The sequence below is a fragment of the Canis lupus genome, chromosome 3, assembly GCF_048164855.1.
Source record: "Canis lupus baileyi chromosome 3, mCanLup2.hap1, whole genome shotgun sequence".
NCBI lineage: Eukaryota > Metazoa > Chordata > Mammalia > Carnivora > Canidae > Canis > Canis lupus.
This window is the reverse complement of record NC_132840.1, coordinates 58880538-58907564: the sequence shown is the minus strand read 5'-3', so window position 1 is coordinate 58907564 and position 27027 is coordinate 58880538. Positions and strand designations below refer to the sequence as shown.

At 51.1% G+C, this 27027-nt stretch overlaps 1 protein-coding gene across 5 annotated transcripts in view; it reads right to left on the bottom strand.

Annotated features, from left to right (window-relative positions):
• Window positions 1-27027, bottom strand: part of ZZEF1 (zinc finger ZZ-type and EF-hand domain containing 1) — a 101258-nt gene that overhangs the window by 25411 nt on the left and 48820 nt on the right. For all 5 annotated transcript variants that reach the window (XM_072821698.1, XM_072821699.1, XM_072821700.1 and 2 more), the window contains 19 exons: window positions 25305-25464; window positions 24136-24257; window positions 23911-24033; window positions 23016-23182; window positions 22854-22935; window positions 21853-22054; window positions 20731-20879; window positions 18971-19211; window positions 16650-16729; window positions 14327-14420; window positions 12368-12836; window positions 11647-11811; window positions 8989-9108; window positions 8216-8377; window positions 6783-6912; window positions 5098-5236; window positions 3575-3740; window positions 2734-2996; window positions 1692-1852 (listed from right to left, as the gene is read on the bottom strand). In XM_072821698.1, coding sequence (XP_072677799.1) covers window positions 1692-1852; window positions 2734-2996; window positions 3575-3740; window positions 5098-5236; window positions 6783-6912; window positions 8216-8377; window positions 8989-9108; window positions 11647-11811; window positions 12368-12836; window positions 14327-14420; window positions 16650-16729; window positions 18971-19211; window positions 20731-20879; window positions 21853-22054; window positions 22854-22935; window positions 23016-23182; window positions 23911-24033; window positions 24136-24257; window positions 25305-25464 — 3195 coding nt within the window. The remainder of the gene's footprint in view (window positions 1-1691; window positions 1853-2733; window positions 2997-3574; window positions 3741-5097; window positions 5237-6782; window positions 6913-8215; window positions 8378-8988; window positions 9109-11646; window positions 11812-12367; window positions 12837-14326; window positions 14421-16649; window positions 16730-18970; window positions 19212-20730; window positions 20880-21852; window positions 22055-22853; window positions 22936-23015; window positions 23183-23910; window positions 24034-24135; window positions 24258-25304; window positions 25465-27027) is intronic.

Genomic DNA, 27027 nt, shown 5'->3' with positions numbered 1-27027 from the left:
TGGAGTTCCTTCTACCACACAGAGCTGGTCTATACCTCTGGGAATTCTACTTTAGCAAGGAAGTAACAAGGAGCCTTGTTACAGGGGCTCTCACTGGAGTGGGAGGGTTTCCTGGGTTCAAGAGTCGGGCAGTGAGCCGCTCAGACTGGCAAGAGGACAGCTCTTGGCTTGCATTTCCTGAGACCTTTTTCCTTGAACTAGGGAAAGCCTCTGTGGATGAGCCTGAAACATCTTTCTGCAACAAAAATTAAGGAAGCACTCAAAGACAAGGGCATGGACAGACTCAGAGGCCAGTTGGAAGGAGCTTCCACTCACTCACTAAACATGGGACAATTTCAGCATCAAAATATGTAATGAAAAATAGATTTTAAAGATTTTGGTTTTAAGTAAGCTTTCTGCCCAACGTGGGGCTGAACTTACAACCCTGAGATTAAGAGTTGCACACTTTAAGGACTGAGCCAGCCAAGTGCCCCGAACAGTCATCGATTTTAATCTATGGAATAAAAAGAAATCCATCCAGGTCATTCTGACAGATTAATGGACAAGAGGAAACACAGGGAGCGGAGTGCTCATGGGTGGCATGTGTTAAGATGCTAGAGGCTCAAAGGAAGACACAACTATTTCCAGGCTCAGAAGTGAAGACTGTTGCTACTGACAACGTCCTCTCTGCCTCATCACCATCTCTGGGTGGTTAAAATGCTGCCTGGAGAAGCTGTTTTGTGGTCAAAAGTATTGACCACTCTGAAGCTCAGACCGCCTGTCTTATGCTGTCTCTCTGCCGAATGAAGGGGATGGTTTTCACCAGCCATCATCGTTTCTGTGTTCCTCTAAAGGACAATGGGATCAAATCCCACCAAACGGGGGATCCCTGAACCAGGAAACACCAGCTGCTCCTCAGGTAAAGTCAGGGGGACTCACAGCACCAGCTCAAGTTTCAGAGGCAGCATTGCAGAACATATGCTGTGCTCTTCCACAAAACGAACCTTAGGATTGCGATCACAGGCTCCACCTGGATCCAAAAGGCTTTCCTTCTACTCACACAGGAACACGCAAACCACTATATCCATTCAGAAAGCAGAGCGCTTAGTATTACTGGTCTACTGGCTCACTATAAAAATAGCTTCAAGGGCCGCTGGGCGGCTCAGCTGGTTAAGCATCTGGTTCTTGGTTTCTGCTCAGGTCATGATCTCAGAGTCGGGAGATGAAGTGTGGGTATGGAGTCTGAGATCCTGTCTCCCTCTCCCTCTGCCCCACAGCCACGCACGTACCCTATCTCTCTCTAAAATACTAACAGCTTCACATATGAGGTGTTCACCATGGGCCAGGAACTCACCTCCTTAGATGCATAGTCTTCCTTCCTTATACTCCCACCAGAAGGCAGGTAACAGGTAGCACTGACATGGAATTTACTACAGACACTGTTTTAAGCATTGTACACACATTAGCTGGCGATGTGATATGTGTAAATCCTCAGAATAACCCTATGGGATGGGTACTACTATTCTCACCCCATTTCGCAGACAGGAAAGTGAAGCAGATTGTGGTAATGTGCCCAGGACCTGGAAGAGCAGTGGCTGGAACCCAGGGTCTGGGTCAAGAGTCTGTGCCTCAACCTCTCTGCTCTGCCCCCACCCCTAAGTGGCTCCTCGTTTCGGCCTGAGATTTCTGTGTAGTAATACACTGTGACGTACACTGTAGCACATAGAAAGGCCTGTATGTGGCAGGTCCTCAGGGCCCCAGACAGCTCTCTCCTCCTCTGCCGTGTGGGTGGGCACAGTGACGGGTGGGGCCCGACTTTCTGGACTAGGTTCACCATCTGGCAATATACCAAGGAGAGCTAGAGCTTTCAGACCTGCATGGGGAGCAAATGAGGGAATGGTTAGAAGTTTTACAGTGAGGTCATTTCCTGCAAATGCCATACATCATTCTACACTGCATGGAGAAAGATGGCTGGGTTCCCCACAAACCAAATCGAAGCGCACCAACACCAACCTCCCTGGCTATCCACATCTAATTGGCTCCTGACATCAAGCACCTAAAGCCTGAGGAGGCATGCCTAGACTTGATTAACAGCAGAAGACCAAAACAAGACAGGACTGCCTTCACAGAAGTCATTAACATGACAATGCACAGTAGCCCCACACAATCAGATGTCTACACTCCCACTGACAAGCTCTGAAGCACTGTGCACGTGCTGCCCAACCAGGTGTCCCTACCTCACACCAGAACAGGGAACCTCGAACTCCCAACACCTCAGAAGTGGAACACGCACATTAGGTTCTCCTCAATGCCCCTCAGTAAAGTCAAAGTCAGCCAGGTATTTTACTAATCAAGCAACTATAACTACAAACGGCCCTCATCCAGAATGCAGTTACGTGGAGATCTGCACACCTGGGTCAAAACAATACTCCTTTGGCAAAGCTAAGCCAAGCAGGCTCAAACACCAAATGTTTCATCCACAGACATTAAGAGTCTTAATTACTACTTTTTTTTACATCTTCACATGAATATTTTAGAGAAATTAAATGCATTTTTAATGTCATTTTTCTCAAATGCACATAGGAATGTGGACTGAACTCAGAAGCATGTGAACTCGGAACTGCTTTCTCCCTTGCCTGGGGTAGAAAGTGGGTCGGGCTGCCTCTCACCAAGCACAGAATTCCACTTCTGCAAAGGCTCTTCCCACCCAAGCAGCTGAGAGTTGTCCTGGTCCTATGCACGAGGAACAATTACCTTTTCCCTGGTGAGCCTTCATCAGACAGTCCCCGACAAGCTGCATGCACTGGCTCCGCAGCAGGCTGGCACTGCCACGGTCCTGGGGATTCAGCTTCTCACCATCCACGTCCTCTGCACTGGCCAGGTGGGCGCTGTAGAGAGCCAGGGCAGCAAAGAGCAGCCAGGCGTAGTTGTGGATGTACGGCTGGATAAGCCTCTGCCGGTCGCTGATCCGGATGGTCACCATCGGGTGGGCTGTGACGCCGTGGGTGGGCAAGTGGCTGCAAAGGCAAGACATGCTCATGGCGTACAAGCCTTTGTAAGGGCTCGAAAAGAAGGCAGCGCTCAGGGTCAGCACTGGGCACTGTGACCTCTAAGGCTGTGGTAACTGAAGTTTAAATACCCTTTGCCTAGAACAACGAAGCAACACAAACACTGTACAAGCCACTTCAGGATCTCATGCCCCCTTCCCTACCCAGGCAAAACAATGGAGAGCAGGAGCCAAGGAGCCCTCACTGTGAAATGCTTAGAATGTGATAATATCATTTTGGTAATGTGAGAAAACACTCATAATTTTCAGAGATGGATATGGAATGGAATGCATATGAAGGAAATGATCTAATGTCTGTGAATTGCTTTAAAATACTGTAATAAAGGAAAAAAGGAATAGGCTAAGCACATACAGCAAGCTCTGCCTAGCTGTGGAATCTGCGTAGGGGATTCAGAGTACAAGCATCTTTACTTGTGGGTGTGTTTTAAATCTGTTATAGTAAAAAGGTTTTTATCACTGAGGAAAAAAAAAAAGGCGAAGGAGTACACAAAGAAGGCACTCTGTGGCCAGAGGTCATCGCAGGCATACCCGTAAGAGTATCTCTTTGCCGCGTAGCACCCGTAGCAAAGATCGAAGTCATCACACACGTTGCAGTTCATCCTCCGGCCGATGATCAAACCCTGGCAGTGGTCACAGGTAAACTCCATGCTGACCATCTCATGATCATCTCCATGGCCCTCGGGCTTCACCCCACCTGAGGAAAGAACATCAGCATGAGGTCATCGGGCTAAGGGCTTCCAGAAGTGCTAGTTTCCAAACACTAACTATCCAGAAGCAGGACTCTGCCAAGTTCCTGCTCAGGATGTGAGGGGCCACAGGCATGTTCTGGATCCGGGCTGTCCTGCCCAGGGCTCCCAGGACGGAACTTCTCAGCCATGTACCAGGGATAGACTCCTAACAGCCCCACACAGCCCCACCAGTTCCCATCATGACCACCACCTGACAGAGAATACCTGTGTACCCACCGTGAGCCGTCTCCTGTGTGACCCCTCCTCTGACAAATACGAAGTGTCTGCTGTGTATTCCTGTTAACAAGCACTGAGGAGTGACCAGGTTTTTGCTCTCACTTTTTCATTCCAGAACCACAGACTCCACAACCTCAAACCCAGTGAGTGAGAAACTGTCCATGTCCTGTGTGGTCCAAGCAAGCTCCACCACATCCTGCTCACCACTCCGGGCAGCTAACCCACTTCTGCTCCTACTGCCGAGGACCTGGTCCAGGCACTAAGTCCCTTGTCGCTGCTGTGACTGCCTCCCTAAAGGACACTCCCATAAGGCCAGAGCACCTTCCTCCAGCAGAAGTCTGCTGATGTCAACACCCCACTGCCCCAGGGTCCAGGTCTGGGAGCCCCCGTCTCAGCCCATCACTCAGCCGGAAAGACACTGACACACCACAGATGCTCACTCCTGGGCCTGGACTCACGCTGTGTCTTCACATCACACAGCTCTGACTTTCTTCAGAGACCGAGTCACATTGTACCTCCCGCTGCCTCCCGAGCCGTCCCTGCAACAGGGATTGTGGCTACTTCTGAACTTGTGTGGCCTGAACTCTGTACCCCCCACCTGTACCCCAGCATGCACACCCTTGTCCTGGGACGTACACTGTGCGAGGACATCCAGGCCCCTGCTAAGACTGTAAGTGCTCCCAGGACAGGGCGGTAGCTTGCACAATGGGGCTAGGCACACGGCTGCTCAGACTGTCAATTTGCTGTACATCAGGTATAGTCAAGAATTTCTGAGAGCTGCTTTCGTGTGTATATCTACTTGTAAACCCTGCATGATTCAGAGAGAAAAACTGTTCCGGAAACTTAGCTGAATGTACATTCAGTGGTGCTGTGTGTTCACCGAGTACCTACACCCAGCAGGAGGGAAGACAGAAGCACCTCAGGTAATAGCTATGGAGCTTCTCGTTCACTCAGGGAGATAAGGCTCCTATCTGCCCATGGGTCAGGTTATACCACCAGCAGTATTTCTATCTCGCACAAGAGGTGTTACACAAATGATAAGGTCACAGAAAATAGAGCAATGACTGGCTCGGGGGTGGCACATACCTAGGAAGCAAGTTTTGCAGAGATCCATGTCACTGCACTGCAGACACCGGTAGCGGTGCCAGGGGGCAATCTCATCACAGCCATCACAGGAGATGTCCACGTTTAGCAGGTCGCAGTAGCGAGCAATGAACATGTGCATCTGTAGGGAGAGATACACACAATTAGCCCACAGACTTTCCGATGGGGCCAAGACTCATCAATCAAGCCGTCCTCCAACAGGTACTTAAGATCCACCACGCAGCCAGGGGCGAGGGTGAGGAGAGGGAGGAGCCTGGAGTCTACTGGGGAATCCCTTTGAGGACCGCACAGGGTGACAACAGCTCTGATGTATGAAGTCAGGGGCCAAGGAAACCCTGCAGAGGGCACCAGAGACTGTCAGGAAAGGTCATGGGGCAAGACCTGGTTGAGACCCGAGAGATAGACAGGTATCTGCTGCGGGGAGGCAGGTGGCAGGCATGCCAAACAAAATTTGAGTTCTACAGGAAGCATCAAGAGGCCAGATAGCAGTTCCAAAGACTGGCCGCCTCTCAGCACCGGGCTGCAGAATGCAGGAGACCAAGAGACAGGTGTGGTACATGATCACTTGGAGTGTTCTCAAAGTTCCTCTGCTGAGTGGAGGATGGACTGAAGGAGTCCAGGCCACAGCCCCGGAGACCGGTCACGGGAGCAGCTGTCAGAGTACCCTGTGACGGGGCAGGGGCCGCACGGCGCCAGGGGAGACACAGCGGTGCAGGGGGCAGGCCCAAATGGTGTGGCACCTCGGGCACGGACCAGACGCAGGGTCAAGAAAGGTGAGGTCAAGAGCATCCAGACTTCTGGCTTGGGGACTGGGTGGGACAGAGCAGTGTTCGGAGAGCAAGCAAGCTGTTTGTACTGGAGAGTGGCCATAGGCCTCGGTACAATTTCTCTTTACAGCCCAGAGTGATGGGACATTAGTCACTAAGTCACAGAGGCCACATCAGCGTGCCCCATGCAAGCCCCAGAAAGGTGCTACGTGAGCCCCGTAATGGCACACAGCAGGCATGCACCACCACAAACACGAAGGACTCTGAGGCAGGAGCCACTTGGTATCACATATTCTGACACACCAACATCTCACATGAAGATAGATGCGGCAGGTTGGTGCACATCAGAACAACAGAATTCCAATTCCGAGTGCACATGGCTGCTTCTGCGCCCGGCAGTCAGCCCGTGATGAAGATCTGGCTCCCGCTCCTACGCCCGCAGGAAGGGAGCATGCTACCCGAGGACGCAAGAACCCAGACCCTTGGGCAATCCTCTCTCTCATTGTAAATTAATAAGCTGGTACTTTATGTCATGCTCAGGCTGCACAAGCCCACGCTCTGAGTCCAGTTCTATCGGAAGGAGCTGTGCTCTGAATGTGGTCAACCCCAGGCCACAGAGCAGAGTTGTCTCCCTAGGATCCACTCAATCCAGGGTTCAGGGACCCCCTCCCTCCCCTCCCAGGCCACAGAGCAGAGTCGTCTCCCTAGGATCTGGTCAATCCAGGGTTGGGAACCCCTCTCACCCCCAGGCCACAGAGCAGAGTCAGTGACAGCATCTCCTGAGGGTGTGAACTAACACTGGGAGCCCTCTGGGACATGGTCTGCTGACATTCCCCTGGGCAGTCTCCTCTCCAAACTCCCAGCCAATCACTTCAGAAAACTCTGGTGAAGAGGTCTTACTTTCCTCTGCTTCTCTGGATCTTCCTGGGCTATTTTTTCATACCAGGCCTCAAACATGCCATCCTGACACTCATCCATCCATTCTGAATTCTGCTTGGCATCCGCGAGCTCATCTTCTTCACTGCACTGGCTGAAAGGACACAAGCAGTAAACAGGATGCCTCTCCCAATAACCCACAGGTGCTGGGTGGCACACTGTCCCACAGGTCTAATGACGGAGCATTTTCAGACTTCCGAGCGAAAGGCACGCACCTCTGGTTTTTAAAAGCCCCCTGATGTCCAGGCTGCTGACGGCCCAGGGCAGTAAGGGAAATGCCCTTTCCGGAGCAGACGACCCTGAATGAGGACTCAGACCCTGCCAGCCTCATGTGGTGAAGCTACCATGTGCTGGCGCTGCAGCCCAAGTGGCTCTGGTGGATCAGCAGGAGAGAGGCAGGCACCCCAGGGAATGGCGCTCCTATCAGCTGCCTGGCCCTCACATGGCACTCAGCCCTGGTTCAGGGCTCCTCATTGCAAACAAGGAGTTTCATACAGGTAATCTCACAGGCTCCTTTTAGATGCAAAGTCATGAATTTCTGTAATTTCGGTTTCTAGTTTGTTTTAGCAACCAGAACCTCAAATATAAAAGGATCTGCTGAACCACAAATGCAAACCATTTACCAACAGACACATTGCTGATTCTGGTGTGTGAACAGACTGCGGTCAGGCCTGCTCACACTCCAGCTGGGTGCTGGGGGACCAGGGCGCAGGGGGTGGGCAGGACTCTGGGCACACCCGTGGGCTCATATGCCACCCCAGCTACGTCCACTCACAGAGGGCGATGCCAGTCTCTGGGACAAGGAATCAGGGTAGTTCTGGCTCCTCTTCCCAGAATGTCTGAGAAAGTGGAGCCTGTACCAAGGCTGACTCACTAACTTCCCCTCCCCATGCTGTCCTTCTCCTGTTCTGTTCTCACTTCTATGTACACGAGTGGCTGATGGGAAGTAGACTCAGGCAGGGTGGAGAGACACAAAGAGTGGGAAGGAAAGAAAATCCGCGTACTGTTGTTTCTCACATCCTAAGTCCTTACGATGTGCAAGAGGTTACAAAGGATAAAATCCCACATGCATGTAATCAAAAAATAAAAAGATTCTCCAATTCAATAAGCTCCAAAACCACAGAGGGTCCAGGTCCTCTTGACCCACCTCCACCAGCTTCCAGACCCTTCCATGCAGCTGACACTGCTGTCAACTGAGAAGCATCGCCATCTACCCTCCACCATCACCTCCAGGTGTAAGGAGAGGGAACTGAGGCACAGCGGGGTCAAACGAGTGGCCCAGGGCTACCCAACTCGGTGTCAGCAGAGCCAGGACATGCTCCGGGGAGTATCACGCCAGCAGCTACACTCTGAGCCCTCTGCCTCAGGAACTGCAGGCTGCAGTTCTGGCTTCTTACCTGATCACGCTGTCGTGGACGCTTATATTCTCTTGTGACAGTTTCATGAGGAGGTGTGGTAACCCAATGTCCACAAAGAAAGCGAGATCGCCGGGTTCCCAGCCCATATCCAGAAGGTGGAGCAGGGCTGTCTGCACACAGGACAAGGCAGGCAGCAGCGACCTAGGGGACCCATGAAACAGGGCATTACCCAGGCTGCCCATCACAGGACGCCAGTCAGAACCTGGGGTGTCTGTGAGCAGAGAGCACAGGGGCCAGCCGTCCTTTCAAATTCCCGCATCCCACACAAGCCCCCTTCAAAGGACAGTTTGGCAAGGGTCCTGCAAGTGCGCTGTGAGGCTTCCGCCCAGCCACGCCTGTCTCAGGGTACCCTTTGGACAAGGCCGGGGAGGAAGAATCACATCCTGACAAGGAGCCAGCCCCAAACGAGCACAGGTCATTCATTCAGTGCAGATTGATGAGGGACGAGACTGGGGGATGGCTTCACATTCCTGTCTTAAAACTGCACTGAAACATGAGCAACTACACAGGTCAGGCCACACATTCTCACGGAAACCAAGGGCTGGCCCCTTGAAAAACAACACAGCACATGGGAAAGGCTCGAACAAATGTACCAGTGCCTCCAAGCGACCAACTGGCTCTAGACGGTAACACCAGGGGGTGTCTTTTTTACTTTGTATTTTCCACATTTTCAACACCGAACGTGTATTTCTTTTAAAGTCAGCAAGAATAGAAATGATGTTTTCTGTAGAAATGATAAAGTTATACCATACCTGTCGTTCATGCTGCTAAATTCTTTAACTGCTTTAACCAAAAACAGAACAAACTGGTAGTAAGTGTCTCGAATCTCTTTGCGCAGACGTGCACCACAGCCCTCCATGTGTGCGAAATAACTGGAAGCAGAGGGAAGCACCGATCACTCCGGGGCCGTCACTGAGCTGACGATCATTACTCCTTACGTGAAGCCAGACCGAGCAGCAGCGAGCTGACCATGCGGCGCAGAGGCAGGAGCACAAGGACCAAACTTCAGGGAGTGATAGCTCGAGGCCACCAGTAGTATGGGAAGGCAAGGATTCCTGTTACTCTACGCCCACCCACCCCGTTGGCTCACTCAGCCAGGCCCCTCAGGCCTGCCACTCTCCCCTCACCTGTGACCTTGGCACCCGGGAGACTTAGACATCCATGGTTACCTCCAGGGACCTCCTCCATTCCAAAGGCTGTCCCATCCTTGACCTTGTCCCCACAGTGATGGCAGGACTTCTGAAATCCCAACTTGAGTGTAGCCAGTGGAGGTCTCCTGGCCCTAACAGGTGCCCACTCCCCACTGCTTCTTCCCTCCAAGGCTGGCCTGAGAAACCCTGCCGTTGTATGCAACGTCATGCTGCTGGAGGAGGCCGAGAGGCTGACGGGCACCGCTATACACCACGGGGCGCAGGGCAGCACTCAAACTGCCAGGCCCATGGGCTGGCTTTCCCGCTGTGCATCCCTGTTGGCAGCCTTCCTGCCTCTCCATAAACCGCCACTACTTTTCCCAACCCTTCCTTTTTAACTGACGACTATGTTATTTTATTTTTAAAAAACAGAAGGACCACACAGGCCCCATCTCTGCGCCATTGAACCCACCAACCGGCCTGCTTCTCCGTGCGCCGCACCGCTCCTGCCACCAGATGGTCGCCCTGGCCCTGTCCACACTGACCCTCTGCGTCTGCAACCAGCCGTGTCCTCTTCCTGCACTCAGTGAGTCTGGGACTTTCCCACCAGCGTGTGGACACGTGCTAACACCTCTCAAAAACCCTCAGCGGCGCCCCTGCAATTCTGCCTTTCCCTCTGCTTCCACCTAAGGCCAGAGTCCTTGAAGTGGTTGTTTGCCCCTCCACCCCCCCCCAACCCATCTTCCACTCAAGCCAGTCCAGCTGGGCGCTCGGCCCTGTGGCTCCCAGAGGACCGCAGACAAACCCAGTGTGTCCTTATCTGGCACAAGCTCCTACATCAGCATTTGATACGCTGGCATGTCCTTGTCTTGGCCTTGGCCCCACCTCCAGCCCCTGGTTTTGGCTCTTGATGGCCTCTTCCTCTGCCTGAGCTCTGCACACAGAAGTGTCCCTCAGCTCAGTCCTGGGCCCATTCCTGGCCACCTCTGTGCTCTGTCCTGATCATCCAGTCTCGTGGCTGCAAAGACCAGCTACACGCAGACAGTGTGCAAACTCTATCCCTACCCTGGCTTCTCTCCAGAACCTCAGACCCTTAACTCTGTCCTCTGGAACCTTGATTTGGATGTGAAAGAAGCAGCTCAAACTTAACACGCCAAGCTGTTCCTTCCATTCTCTTGCCCTCAGTAAGATGCATCACCATCCAACAACCACTGCAGCCAAGACCCAGCTGCTCCTTTGTCCCGGTTCCTTCCATCTCCACTCTATGCCCAACCCTTCGTGCATCCTGGCAACTCTACCTCCAAAGCAGATCCTGCGTGCCCCTGTTTCTCTCCATCTCCAGGACTATTACAGGGTCCAGAGCCCCCCCACCTCCTGCCTGGCCGGCTGAGCCATTTCCCGACTGTGTGCTTCCATCCACACTTTCCCAGAGTAGCCAGAAACATCTTTCATAAACGTAAAATGCAGCGTGTTCCTTGTGAGCTTAGGATTCCCCAGGGATCTCCCATCTACAACTCAGGACAAAATCCAAACACCTAAAATCCTGTCCTACAAAGACTTACATCATCTGAGCCCCAACTCATTTCCTGAGCTGGTCTCCTGCTGTCCCCCCTCACACAGGCACACTGGCTTTAGTTCACTTCCTGGGGACAAGCCCCCACCTTGGGGGCACGGTTCCTTCTGCCTCCAGTGCTCTACCCTCTAAGCTCATTGGTCATTCATCTCTTTGTTCACAGGGGGACTTCCCAGCCTGCTCCCTGACCACCCAGACTAAGTCACCACATGTCTGGGATGGGCACATTATATGGATGGATGGATTTCTTTGACCATCTGTCTCTCCTCAACAGAACAAGCCCCTTAGAAAAAGAATTTCGTCTGCCTTGTCCACCGCTGCACCTGCATCACCTAGAACAGTGCCGGGCAGTCAATGCTCAGGAAATAGAGTTGCTATTAGAACAATCTTGTGAGGTACTCAGATTAATGTCCTTACTGTAAAAGAAAATTCTACATAGCTCACGGCTTTCAGAAGTGTGGGCACCCAGGGAACACAATCCTTGCTGTCTGGTAAAATAAAGCTGAAAAACTCACCAGGAGAAATAAACAGATTTCTGGTATTTATTTACTAAAAGGATAGAACCCATTTCTCCTTAGGATGAAAGAATTGGCCAAAAACATAAATTTGTATCCTATGTGGAAATAATAGTCACTAATTAAAGACAATCGTCAGGATTTCTCTGAAATGAGCCCTGTTTTCCTGGCAGATCTGTAATTGATCCTTACTTGGTAAACTCTTTCTGGCAGGTGAGAAGCTCCATCAGGAAAAGTATACACGGCGGGTGGAAGCAATGAGGCCGTCCCAGAGACTCCGTGCAGTACTGAATGATCCTCAGGACCTCCAGGATGCTCTGAGCTTGAGCTTTCCTCAAGGCAAGAACCTTTACGACACTGAAGACAGAAGACAGTCAGGGCCTCCGAGAGAACCCACGATTGCAGCACGGAAACGCGGAGCTGCTCCTGGGAGGGCGGTCCAGCACCCGTCTGTTACGTTCAGCGCTCAGCAGCAACAGGGACAGCTCATATCAACAGCCCAAACTAATTCATTAGTTAAAAAAGAACTGTGATATTTTTACTGCCCCACAGAGACAAAGTTTTAATTCTTAAGGCAGGAAATTAAAACATGCAATACTTCTGGAGATGCAAGCCCGCTGACAGATATTTTGTCAGAAAATCTCAAATCCTAAATTTATCCCAGGATTAAAATAAGACACATTTGTAAATGGCATCCTCCAAAACAAAATTTTTTTTTTATCCTAGTAGTACCTTACTGAGATACAATTTACGTACAGTATAAGGTACAAACCTTCAGTGAAAAAATACTTCTTTACAAGAAAGAATCACCCAACTTCATCTTGAAGGTTCTAAAACAAATCCTGACCCCTCCCTCAGCATGAACGTGAAGCCCCTGACTGGCCCAGGGAGGGGAGGGCACTGCCCGGCTCACCTCTCATGAGAGAGGGACTGGTCCTTAATGAAGTCCAGGACATCCTTCAGCACGGGGTATTTCTCCTTCACGGTGGGCACGGGTCTGGCCTCCTCCACTGACCGGAAGGAGAGCAGTCGAAGTCGCCCTCGGGTGAAGGGAGGCCGCCGGGCAGGAGCGGAAGGTGAAGAGGGCTCTTCAGCAGTGGCAAAGGACACCTCAGTGGCAGGGGGGCCACCGCTGGGCAGCAGCTTCAGCGGCACATCTGAGCTAGGACCCCCACTGCTTGCGGCAAGGGTGCCTGTGTCCATGGGAGACTCCGAGGCCTGGAAATGCTCCTCCACCACAGAGCTCGTCCTTGGGCACCTGTCGCAGGGCTGCAGGTGATCTGTTTCTACTGCAGCCACCAGCTTGTCACAGCTTTCTTTTGAACTTACTCCCATGGGCAAAAATCGTAGTAACAGAAGACTCTTCTGAATACACTCTTTTGCTAAATGCAGAAAGCAAAGAAAGCATGGAAAAAAGTCAAAATTCAACTTACTTTTTTTTTTTAAGACCTTATTATTTATTTATCCATGAGAGACACAGAGAGAGGCAGAGACCCAGACAGAGGGAGAAGCAGGCTCCCTGCGGGGAGCCTGATGCGGGACTTGATCCCAGGACCTGGGGATCATGCCCTGAGCCGAAGGCAGATGCTCAACCACTGAGCTGCCCAGATGTCCCAAAACTCTACAATTTAGGACAAGAAATACTTCCATTAAAAAAGTGGCATATGCATCTTCTGAGGAAAACAAACTTCTATGTCATATACAAATCAAAACTTTCCCAGCTCTGTTTTCTTCCCTTTTTTAAAAAAATATTTTATTTATTTATTTGAGAGAAAAGGAAGGAGAGAGTATACGTGAGTGAGGGGAGGAGTGGGGGGTGGGGGGTGGTATGAGAATCTCCAGACTTCCTGCTGAGCAGCGAGCCCAACACAGGGTTTGGTCCTATGACCCTGGGATCACGACCTGAGCTAAAATCAAGAGTTGGCTGCTCAACTGACTGAGCTACCCAGGTGCCTCTGTTGTGGACATTTTCTAACATACAGAGAGAAAAGACTATAAGGACCCATCATGCACACCTCACCCTGTCTCCTTTCACCAGCCACCCTCTCCCTGGTTTATTGCCATGCAGATTGCAGGCACCATACTTTCATCTAAAAACTTTAGCATTTTTCTAAAATAGTAATAGTTTCTAACAGAACTATGATATCACTAAGACATTAACCGTAATTCCTTAATCTCACTGAATATTCAGTGAGAGCACACTTTAAAAACGTAACAAGAGGGGTTCCTGGGTGGTTCAGTCGGTGAAGCGTCTGCCTTTGGCTCAGGTCATCATCCCAGGGTCCTGGGATCAAGTCCCTCATTGGGCTGCCTGCTGAGCAGGGAGCCTGCTTCTCCCTCTCCTTCTGCCTGCCACTCCCCCTGCTTGTGGTTGAGCACTTTCTCTGTCAAATAAAATCTTTTTATTTTTTTATTTTAGTTTTTTTTAAAGATTTTATTTATTTATTCATGAAAGACACAGAGAGAAAGAGAGGCAGAGACACAGGCAGAGGGAGAAGCAGGCTCCATGCAGGGAGCCTGACGTGGGACTCGATCCCAGGTCTCTAGGATCATGCCCCGAGCCAAAGGCAGCGCTAAACTGCTAAGCCACTGGGGCTTCCCTTTAAAAACAATTTTTAAAATATAAAAAACAAAAACACAATAAGATGTAGGTCAAAAGCACTTGATGCCTCTCACTTGTGAGACAAGTGCTCTGTCTGGATCATGTTAGAAAACAGTGACTCTCTGGCATTTTCTATTTGTGACCCATCCGTAGAAACCACATCTAGCTCCTGCAGTACTTTCCATAGGTCAACACACCTTCAACTAAAATCACCCCCAAGACAGGCCTCCGGTTTCCCAGGACATGTAACAGAAGGCTCAGCACACTCACCCAGGCTCTCAGGGTTTGCCTCGGCAGCTTCTGGGCCATGCTTTTCTTCTGCCTCATTCCCCAGGTTCATCAATGACTTCTGCTTCATCTCCAGCTGGGGGGCAAAGTTGGAGCCACACGATTACACTGTGGAGGGCGGACTGCATGAGCAGCCACACAAGGACTTCAAAGCACAGAAAACTGTACAATTACTATCCCGCTGCTGAGGACATGGGGTGGAGCTGTGTGGTTTTTCCTAGAAGGAATCCAGGCTTTGAAGCAGTCTTCTTTTCAACTATGCATTGTCGGAGGCGGGGGGTGGGGGTACCCCAGATCCTATTACTTAAAAAATCATGGGGCATCTGGGAGGCTTAGTCGGTTATGCGATCAACTCTTGATTTCAACTCCGGTCATGATCTCAGGGTCGTGAGATTAAGTACCCCATCAGGCTCCGGGCTCAGCAGGGAGTTTGCTTCCTCACCCTGCTCATACTCTCCCACTCTCTCAAATAAATAAATAAATAAAATCTTAAAAAAAAAAAGTAGAACACTGGGGCTGGAGGGGCCCTTATCTAAAGCCGACCTGGTACAGACAGAGCAGAGGAGCTCTAGAGCAGTGCAGGGACTGACTGGGGTTCCCCACCCAGGTTGGTACACACTGGACCACAATCTGATCTCCATTCTACCCTGTGTGAGGGGACCTGTGTAAGTGAGGCTGGGCCTGCCGGGCAGTGAGCAGTGCTCCTGGTAGCAGCACAGGTGATGGTCATGCTGTGCGCCACAGTGCTCATAGCCCAAGCACAAGCCATGTGTGACGTCTGGGAGGCCAAGGTCTGAGAGAGAAGGCTGGCATCGCATTTAGCCATCAGCAGTCTGTCCTACCCTAAAGCAGAGGCACAATCTATGCTGTGCCTCGTCAACTGCCAAATTCTTCTGCTTTATCAGAATCTCTTTTTCTTAAACTGCTACTATTACCTTAGTGTCTCATCAACACTGCCCTGACCCTCCTTTTACCATTCTGACAACACCTTTTAGTTTCTCTCGGGAGACTCTGTCCATCTCGGTCTCCACCTACCTATCCTGTACATACTGAGCACCAACTACGTTCTCATCATTGTGGTCCCTGGTCAAGCCTCTCTGGTTCCTGGGTAAACTCATACATTAAGAAACCCCACTGCCAGTGATCTGAAGCTACCTGTACCTCTGTTTTGACATTTCTGTGAAGCACCAGCCAGTTAGATTCTTCCAGGTTCACTGACTTCTCCAGCCTGGTGTCTCAGATCACCTGTGTGGCCCCAGAACAAATTCACCCCACTCTACTCCCAGATCAAAGGCCATTTCCCCAGTCTGGTCAACGCTTCCACCAAATGGGACAAGTCACCAAACCGGGAATATGGGAAGGGTCTTGGGACACACCACCGTGCACGACTCACTCCAGCCACAGAATCTGACCATCCTACACCCAGGAGCAGCCGCTGTGCTCATCTAAGAACTGCAGCTGGTCTCCTGCTCTCAAGTTCATTGCCCATCCTCTCCATTACTTCATGACTCCTCCCCATTCCTACACAGCACTCAAGATGATTGTGAATACCGGGACCATAATGAAAATACGTAGGGATTCTTCTCCACGCTCAAGAAAAAAAATGATTCTCCTGAGTTTGATGTTCATCATTTCCATGACTTTGTACACTTTTACTACCTACTTATATACCTAACATGACACAGATTTGGGCTGTGTGTAAACTTCACACAAGATAAAACGTATTCATGGGTTCCTCTAAGACTGGCTTCTGCTCATCTTGTGTGAGCTGACACACACACTTCACCTCTTTCACTCTCACTACAGGACAGCATCATACAAATCACCTCACATGGTAGAGTCGTATTGCACAGTAACACAACTTACTGTTTCTCTGCTCATCCTACTCATGGACATGTTCCTCCATGGCATGGCTGCCATAAGCAACGCTACAGAACTACATTTCTACAATGTAGGAAGGCCTCTCCTTGGAGACCAGCCTCACACCCGCCTAAAGCCATCAGCGCCTGCCCAGTACCTACAGCAAAATTTTCCCTCCCGATTGAAGAGGTCCCGCAGAGTGGCCTTGGGGTTGCTAACGGGTGTTAGGGGGCTCCAGGCATGCGCCCTGTTTTCTCTGAACATTCTCAGCACTCATACCACGATTTCAAGCATCCTAAGTTATTTTAGAGCTTTTCATGTCACTGAACTTTAGTTAAAAAAAATTCCTAAAGTTATATTCTTGAGAAGAGAGCTACTTACCTTAACTGCATGAAACCATGGTGGGACAACTCAAAAAACATAAAAATCGCAAAGCACATCTTACCATCCATACTCGGATCCCATCTGCCAAGCAATACACCTGTGCAAAGTCCTCGCTCAGGGCTGTGTTGCCTCCACTGTTTACTGGGGAAAGGAGAGACGATGAGATCATACTCAGTTAATTCGGTTCAGTAGTGCAACCTACACACAAAGTAGCTTCTAAATCTCCCAACACAGAGAAATAGTCTTTCCCCTGAGGCTCATACACCACGGGTGGTACGAGGCTTGGGGGGGGGCGGGGGGGGGGATCAATTAAGTCACAAGTACCTGGCACAGGTTCTTTGTGTCACTGCAAACTAACTCTTTTCAAGTGAACATCTGAAATGGACATACTATTAAATGGAGTAAAATATTTAAAGTAAAAATATGAAAGTGAAAAATATTAAAAGTAAAACAGATTATGTGCAGGTAAAAAATAATTACTGACATGAAGAAAGTTCATAGTATAAAGTAAAAAAGACTGTTTTTGAAACCATATAAACACAAAGTTACCTATTTAAAAAGAACATACATATTAAAAACATGATGTGTGTGTGTAAATATATGTATATGTATATACACACACATCTACGATGCATATACAGCTATATATACCACACAAATATGCCCAGGTAAAAAGGCCAGGTAGATACACAGAAAAATGTTAACAGATGCACCCTTCAAATGGTCAGATTATAACTGATAATTATATTAAGCTTTCCTATACTTTATAAGTTTCTACATGAATGGGTAATTTTTTCATGATCAGAAAAATAACAAAGTTGTCTGTTTAATAGAAAGACCTCTGAGGCCCACTCCTTACTTGGCTTGTAAAAACCAGAGGATGATACACCAGAAAAGCGTGAAGCTCTCTGCAGACCCAAGGCACAGTGCGAGGGCTGCTTTCTGTGCAGGTGTGAGGTGCGGGGCTGCACCCCAGGCACTCAAACATAGCACTGAGAAGCTCAAGCAGCTCCGCCCGGCAGGACTCACAAACAGCCCTGGAACACGCAGACCAGCTGTGCTTCCAAAGCCCCAGTGGCAGGTTATTCTGGAAACAACCTGTATTCAGCCAAGTGTTTCTAGTTTCCACATCAGACTGTGAGTTTCGCCCCTGAAATTAGGGATGTGATACAGGAACATAATCTGAAAAGAAGCTGGGAGCTCGCCACCAGCCAGAAACTTTCTCAGCTTTAACTCACAAGGTTTTCATCTATCTCCTGAGAGTTCCCACAGGTAAACAACAAAGACTGCACAGGTCTCTTGCTATAATTTGATCATGAAAACATATATTGGATTTCTTTAAAAACCTGGCAGGTCAAAAAACAAAACAAAACAAAAAACCTGGCAGATCCTCCACTCCCTGGCAGAGACACACTCTTCCATAGAACACTTGTTTTCATAAACCACTCATGCCTCAATATAGGTTTTATCTGAGCAGCTTCTTCAAGGAAATAGTAAAGCTTGGGAAGCAGGATTAATGGAGATGTTTTAGAAATCAGGAAATAAACTCTGCAATGTGAGACCTAAAGACCTCAGTGGCACAGGGCAGCAATGGTCGTCACTGTAATAATTACCATCTGCTCCTCACATCTGCATCATGGAAAGAACACACACCCCGCCAAAGTGCTTGGGAAAAGCCCTATCTCATCCCTAAGTAGGGTCTATAATGTTTCCCCATGAGAGATGATGAAGAGAGAGAGGCCATCCCTCCTGTGGTTCCTGCAGCCTGCTGGCGACACACACACACACACACACGCGCGCGCGCGCGCACGTGAGTAGCAGAAGCATCTCTCTGGGGGGGATGGGAGGAACAGAAATGGTGGGGAGCTGGCTACCAACCAGGAAGCCTATAAAAGCTACAAGGCTTTAAAGCTAAGAGTGAAGATGTTTCCTTCCTTGGCTATCAGCATACTGAATCACCTAAACAACTCAGAGTTTAACCGGCATCTGTGAGAAGGGTAGAGCTTCCAACTCCCAAGTTTACAGACATAGGTACGAAGGTGCAGAGAGCTCGTTTGATCAACCTGAAGCTGCACAACTTCTAGTTTTTGCCTGAGACTATAACCCAAGTTACAGTCTCCTTCTGTTAAACTTCTGGGCAGTTTTCCACATGAATTTTGGAGAAAGAAGTGACCTGGTTAGGAAACTCAAGGCTACTTGCCATAGAGGACGATCCACTAACTATAAACTAGTCACGAATCTTCTGACTGGCAGAGTAGGACTTAACCAGATGAGGTCTACAGTTGTAGAAATGTTTGTTTTAAAATGTTCACAAAAGATAGGCTTTCTTAAAACTTAGCAACTGGCCTTCAGATCAGAAATATTCCCTGTAGTATAAGTTACCATATTTTTGCAGCTTCTCATATAAGCCTGGAGTACGACACACCAGAGCAGCAAAGGTGGCGTTCACAGCTTGATCAATAGTGGAACCAGCAACTATATCTGTCTTTGGGGCCTGTTTTCTACATGCCTGTATGAATCCTTTGAAAAGTTCTGAAAATGGCCCACAGAAGTTCTGGGCAGGGTCTGACTGTGCAAACTCAAGAAGAAAGTGGTGGCAGGGATCATCGGGGATGTTCTTGACCTGGAAAAAAACAACACATACGTTTAACACAGTCATTCTAACAACAAAGCTCATGGGACACCGACTAAGCCTAAGCAGAAGGACAGTAACCAGACAGATACGTGGGTTTAAAGACAAGGCAAACCTAAGTAAAGCACCTAAGAGCATGAACAATAGCGCCACTGCGGAACAGAAGGTACCCGAGGGCCAAGTGCCAGGAGGCATCGGCCCGTGCTGGGAGCTGGTGGGAGAGAGCTCCTGACAGGCTCTGGTGGTAAAGAGAAGCCTCCTGGAGGGTGTGGGCTTTGGGCTGGACCCTGAACACTGAGCAGCTCTGCCCACTGAGGAACAAAATCGTGAGCAGAAATTAGGATTTGGTGGAGATGCTGACCCAGCCTGAGGTGTAGCTGGGGAGTGGTGGGAACTAGAGGCAGAGAGGTAAGGCGAAGACACTGGACAGAGCTCAGCCACCACCCTGAGGAGCCCAGACTTCACCCTGTGGGCAACGGGAGCCATGAATGGTGCTTGGCGGCAGGTTAACAAGGTATTCGGTGGTTAAAAACCCCTAGTAGGTCCCAAGGTAACCTTGCACACTGCAAGTGCAGGAAGAGGGCCTGGAGGAAGATGCAGTCAGGGGAGACGGGAGGAGCTGGATGCACCCTGGGAAAGTCCATGGAGTGGCGGCCAACTGGGCAGGAGAAATGAGAACAAGATGGGGAGCCATGGTTCAGCACCAAGGAACACAGGATGCACAGTGACAGCAGCGAGTGGCCAGGGAAGGGACACGTCCTGGCTTGCCACTCCTGACACAGACTACCTAATGGGAGGACAGAGGCACGGGAGTGGAGCCCAAGAAGCACCGGGGCTCCAGACAGAGGTGCAGGGAGGTTCTACACAGGTGTAACAGCACAAGAGAGGGGACAGGATAAAGTGTCGGCAGCTGTGGGACAGGGGAGAGAGCCCGAGGAAAGCCTACTTTCCAGGGAGGAAGGGGATGAGGCCCAGCAAGGAGGCCAGGGTGCAGCTGGAGAAGACAGCGGGCCACAGGGAGCCAGAGCAAGGCAGGGTGTGAGGGAGCCAAACATAACAGAGCCCATGGAAGAGCCCCTGATTCTTGGCTGCCCGAGTGACATGGCCAAGGGAAGGAGCCAGATCAGAGTGCAGGGCAGAGACGGAGACAGGGGGTACGGAACAGAGACCATAGGCAGACCTGTCCAGCCCAGGCAGGGTGCTGCTGTTCCATGGGGAACAGAAGGTGCAGCATGAACCGTTAACTCAGCAGGTGCTGGGAACACACTCACTGGACCCATCCAGCGACCTAGCCAGATTTCCTGAGCACTTACTGCTCGCTGGGTCTGAACACCACTGCCAACCGGCACGTGCCACATGTGATGCGGATACCACATGAACAAGGGATGGCATGTGCCATCAGAGCACCAACAGCTGAGGGGGGTGAAGATGACGCAAACACAAGGGTTCGTCACTGGGAGCAGGAGCCATCAGCAAACAGACTGCGCTCCAAGGAGAAAGACATAAATACCTCCTTACTATCCTGGTGCAGGTGCGTGGGCCAGCTCACTGCTAATCCCAACTCTGGACTCAACTGATGCCTGAAAACAGGTTTCCACAGCGGAGAGTTCAGGACCAACGCCATTTTTGCTGGAGCCACTGCCATGTCGCCTCCAAACTCTGGAAAGAGAAGGCGGCTGGTGAGAGCCCCATGCTTTCCCTGGGACACTAAGGTTGGTGGGCCAACCAAAAGAAGGTCTCGACTATGTGGGCATCCTGCAGACGTGCAGGGTATCCACCCCCACCTGCCAGCACAGAGCTAGCTGTGCTGCTTCATGGACATGCACCCCAAACGCACCCCCACCAAGAGGGTGCCCGGAAGCGCGGCCCTACTGTGGGACAGCCTGTCACAGGCACCCCTGCAATCCCGGTCAGGTAGATGAAGGGATGTGAGGGCCACCACCAGGGAGTAACTGCAGGCTGGGCACACGTGCTCAATGATGGAGAAGTTTTTGCAATTCATAAACTTACATTTGTTCAAAAAAAAAAAAAGAAGAAGAAGAATTAAACACCCACCCACACGTGTTTATGACTAGATAGCAAAGACTATATGGGAATATGTGAAAATGTTAAGTGTTAGCACCAGGAATGGCTCTTCTCCTTGATCTTTCTCCATTATGCAATTTCTGTATTTTCCTTTTACAGACAAAAAATCTCCAGAAATGAAATAAAACATACTAGAAAGTTTCATTCTATAGTTCTTGCTTCTTGGATGTACTTAATAACTAAGTTGAAAAAAATCACTTTAAGACAAAATCCAAAAAAAACCCAAAAAAGACAAAATCCACGTTTCCGTATTTAACATAAGTATTCATGTGATTAAAGGATATACGGTTTATTCTATTTCTGCCTTCTAAATGTCACTAACAAAAAGAGATGACCGTGCTGCTAAAAACCAGCCCCTGCCCAGGCTGCGCTCCAGACAGGGGAGCCTAAGCACCCTCAGGGGTACGTGCCCAAGTGTGCGTCAAGACGCTTCAGGGCAACAGCGCTGAGCAGACGCAGTGCAGGGTCTGGTGCACAGGGCCTGCAAGGGCGCCCTGTACACGCCTCCACCCTGCCCTTGTGTGGAGCCAACGCGCCTGAGACTCACGGTGCGCAGACTTGAGCGCCATGCACTGGGCAGCGAGGCGTCCCATCAGCCGGCAAACGAGCAGCTGTAAATCCAGGGCCCAGGACACGGCCACATCGGGCAGGCCATAGGCGGTGACGGTGAATTTGTAACCCCACTCATTGTTACTGCTGTCAGAGTGAAAGAGGAACTGCAGCCGGGGGCCAGCCTTGAAGATCACTTTCTAGAGACAAGCACAAAAGCCATGAAGTGGAACGCACCGGAGAGGCGCACCCGCAGCAGCAAGCACATCCTTCAAGATTCAATCATTCTATGTTTACACCCGGTCTGCCTTCCAGCCGCACTGTCTCAGCTTGCCCACCCTGCTGAGAGAAGGAGGGATGGACGAAGGAGCAGCTGAAACAGTCCACGATGGCACCGCGTGAAGCAGCAGTTGTGGCAGTTCTGTCACCTGTGGACACCCACCTGTCCACTCCCGCTCATCCAGGAACAGGGCTTGTGTCCCCCTGCTGCTCCCCGCCAAGATCACCAATGGGAGAGTGCACCAACAGCAGGGAGTGGCACTTGGCTCCGTGTCCTGGAGACCTGGCAGGCCTCAAGTGGGCACTGCTGGCCCCCCCACATACTGGGGGCCCCCTGGGCCCGGCCCTTCCACACTAAGGGCCACTACTCTCCCATTCACACTGGGCACTGCAACACAAACCAGGGATTGGTCAATGTTCCTGTAAACAACCAGACAGGAAGTCATTAGACCCCTGGGGCCATCTGGTCTCTGCAGTGACCATTCAAGTTGGCCCCAGAGTGCCCGAGCAGCGAGATGACACATCAAGGGAATGGAGATAAGTAACTGTATCTACGAGACAAGTGGCCGGCAGTCCTGTACGAACCGACATCAGCTCTTCCTTTTACCAAAGTGCGACAGAAATGGTTCCCTCGTGGACCATGCCCCACCCCCGGGGACCAACGGCGAGGAGAGCCAGTGCAGAGGGGCAGGCATCACTGGTGCTGGGCGCACCACTCACCCTGGGCCACTTCTCAGTGCCAACTTTGGTGTCATAGCGTGTTTTCCCGCCTCTAGCGTCAGTGAACTCCAAATAATCGTACCTGGGGAGGCATAATGTCTGTCACTGTCCTCCTCTCGCTTTCACCCACTGTGGCTCAGGGAGAGAACACGTGAGTCTTACCTCTTCTCAGTCTCACAGCGCTCATCAAATTCTACCTCAAAGTAGGTTGCCCCAGGGCTGATGAAGACAGACACCTCATGGCAATTGTTCTCATAGTTGTGGGCAGACTCCTTGGTCCAGGTGTGTAATACCACAGGACACTCCTGCTGCCAAGTGTCTTCATCGAGCTACACACACAAATGAGTCAAGAAGGCAAGCTCCCGTCACTCTGTGTGGGCCACAGAGAAAACCGTGCTTGCATCAGCACTATGGACAGGCAGCCCAGACATGGGACGCAGACGGTCACACGGGCTAGCAGCCGCCCCACTGCTCCGTCTGCATACACAGCTCAATGCACACTGAACCCTTGGCAAGGGACACTGGGCTCCGCAGCACACGACAGGATCCCCAGAGTGAGCTCCTGGTTCTGGCCATGACTGAGCTATTTCTTTAAATCACCACAGTCATGAATTTCCAAATTTCAGTGGAAAAAACACTGAATTTTGGACCCTGGCAAATCTGACCCCATCATTTCCCCTGTCCACTTTGAGTCCTTGCTCTTATATCTTTACAACAACAGGCTTTACAGCTTATGCCCTTTCTATTCCCACACAGTTGTCTGAGACTCAAAGATAGCAAAGAATCTCTGTACCCTGGATCCTTTTAGTTTGTCTTTCGCCATATGTTCTCTTTTCTGGACTTCAATCTGGTCATTCGCTACATGGTTTCACACACATTCATGCACCGTAAGAGAAGACAGACCTCCACATGGCTTCCATCCTAACGCTGACCACGCCGGTCAGCTCGGGCTGTCGCTGCCCGGTGCCAGCAAACCCCTGCTAGAACTCGGGGGCTCCCAAGCCAACCTCTCTGGGTCTGCACTGCGCTGTACAGGTCACTCAGACACCCGGGTTACCTTGTCTGGCGCTCCTGTGGGGTCCGCGCAGAGCTGCTTTAACAGTTCTGTCAGTGTACTGAACTCTCTCAGGAGTGCACAGTGTGAAATGTCTAAAGTGCAAAAGTCCAGCAGGAAGATCACCTGGGGGGAGATTGACAAGGCACTCAGCATCTGCCTCAGGCTCTGCCTGGGGCCAGAGGTCACCACTTCTCCTCCCGCACAAAGGCTGTCGCCGCATCTTACCAGTTGACGAGCTGCCATCGAAAACACTGAATTACACAGTTTCTCTACAATGGTTTGTCCACTATACTGTGACAAAAGGGATTCCAGAATCACTCTCGTGCTTGCCACAAACTGTCCCACATCTATCAAGACATAAAGACAGTAATTAACATGATAGGTGGTGAAAAACACCACTGGCTTGGTCATCCTCGAGGACAAAACTGGAGAGGGTCCCAGACCAAGGACCATGTGAGAAAGACCTTGGGACCACGAAGGGTCACAGATCGGTTTTCCTCTGGGAGGAAAGGAGTGCAAATCTCTTGGTCTTTGCTACTTTGGGATGAGGCAGAGAGCACAGCCCTTGTGTAGGTGAAGCTGTCGGCTGAGCGGCCCGGTGGCCAGGCTGGGGGCTCCCTGTGCTCACAGGGGCCCGTGTTCAGCGGGCAGCCCACAGGCCGAGCCACAGGAACCAGGGCTCGGCGCCATCAGCCGGTGTCACACTACTGAGACTAAATGTGATGGGATTTCCCACCTGTGCAGCTCTCAGAACCTGAGAAAGGTCACAGAACTTTCTGTGGCTTTACCGGACATGAGTATGAGGATTTTCCGGCTCTGAAAAGACCAAAGCAGTGCTCACCTATACTTTAGATTTTATTTTTTTATTTTTTTAAAGATTTTATTTCTTTATTCATAAAAGATACAGAAAAAGAGACAGAAAAGCAGAGACACAGGCAGAGAAGATAAGCAGGCTCCATGCAGGGAGCCCGACATGGGACTCGATCCCGGGTCTCCAGGATTACACCCTGGGCTGAAGGCAGCACTAAACCGCTAAGCCACCTGGGCTGCCCTACCTTAGATTTTAAAAAAAAAGACTTTCTTTTTTTGGATAAGTCGATAGAGCTGGGATGACAGGCTCTAGTGAAGAGTGTGGCATTCCCCTCCACGTGCTGCATCCCCTCGGGCTGTGAAGTGACCCGACCTCATGATGAAACTCCTAGGCTGATCACAGTCAGCAGAACACTCTGGGCAAAAACACATGTACAGCTTCCCATTTTAGGAAGAAAAAACATCCCAGAGACACAGAAAAGCAAACCCCATGTGCACCGCATGCACGAGGCATTAAAGGAGAAAGCCACGCCCATACACCTCTCTGTGCTGGTGGGTTCATGACGCCAGGTGCTGACACTCACACTGGTCAATGAGGTGGGCGGCGAGACCCCGGGCTCCCGCGTCGGTGCTCTTCAGCTGCAGGTAGCACCAGGAGAGCAGGCTGCCCTGGACGGCCCAGAACAGGGAGAAGAGCACGGAGCCGGGCTGTCCCTGGGCCCTGGTAAGCAGCAGGAGCTCACACTACGAAGAAGGAGACAGAGAGAGAGCATTTACAGCAAGGCCTTCACAGGATGCAGGCACGGGCTCCTGACCCACAGCCATCCAAGGGAGCGGGGATGAGAAGAAGGGATGGAGAGGGCGTGCAGGAGCCCTGTCACCCCCCATGCCCTGGAGGCCTCCCAGATGGCCTGCGCTGCCTGCGTCCTCCTCTTCCACCCCTTGGGGGCTCGTCCCACAGTTACCTCCTCCCTCTTCCACCTGCAAGCCCCCTTTCTCTCTGGCTCCAGCCGCAACCACCCCACCTTTAAAGTCCTTCCACATCCTCCGTGACTCTCCCACTATCAGCTTCTCTCTCCTGAAGCTCTCTCCAGAGCCACCTGACCTCGGTGGGAAATTCTTACACAAAAGAACCACGGAATACGTTCCTACCACAATTTCCGCTTAACCGCCCCCGCCTGGAAACAATCTAATTACCCCTCCAAAGTAAACCAGGTTCGCCATGGCAGGTGTAGGGAGCCCTGAGTGCCAGCGACAGGTCAGCACGGACAAGCCTCAAAAAGCACCGTGGAGTGCAAACAGCACGTCCCCAAAGACTGTGTACCCTGTGACCCCGTGGACCTGACACCAGGCAAAATCAGCCTGCAATGCAGGAAACACTCGAGAGAACAGGTCCAGATAAATTGGAGGGGTGGCTGCTGCCGGGAGGAAGGAGGGTGAGCTGCAGGCAGGCATGTAGCTAGCCAGGTGGTTCCCTGCACCGTCTGTAGGTCCTACTCTCCTGTACATGAGCTCCATCCCACCAAGACACCTGCGGCTGCTGTGCATTAGCCCTTCCCTCCTGGCCACCCCCCTGCTGCCGCTTGCTGACCCGGTTCCCCAAGGCCACCGCTCCCACCCAGAGCACACAACCTCAGTACCTGACCATGAGATCAGTGGCTCTCCCATCACTGTGCTTCCCGAAACTCCTTTTTCCTGAGACTTGCGGCTCCCAGGAAGCCTTGCTGCCCTCCTGCCTTTCCAGTGAGATGGTCCTCGGATGCCCACAGGTGAGGAGGGGCCCCAGCTGTGGCTTCGAATCTTAGCCGGTGGTCAGTAGCTGCCAGACGCGTAGCACTGAGTCCACTCTTGAGCACCCAGAGCTCCCGCCACCTGGAGGCCCCCAGAGCCGCCAAGTCAGCCTATCTCAAGTTGGCCCACAGTCATCCTCCTCTGCAAACACCCGGCTCTCCCCGTCTTGTCACTGGCCTTATGCACACGTGCAAGTACGGGAGGTGGCCTAAATACAGATGGGGCTAATGGGACACAGAGTTTCAAAGAAGATAGAGATGGAACAGTATGGAGACAAGACTGGATGCAAAGTCACTAGAGCCCTGAGTGACAGCAGCCATAGAGCACTCCGCACAAGTGAAGCTGATGCAGCACGGCACCCTAAAGGACGCGGGTGTTACGGTGGGACAGAGACCACCCTGGACTGAAAGCCATATGAAGTGGCCAGCCTGTAGGGTGACCCTGGCAAACGACACGCTGGTGCACTCAAAGATGTCTCTCCAAGAGCAAAGTAGCCAGAATGAATGAAACTGTGTC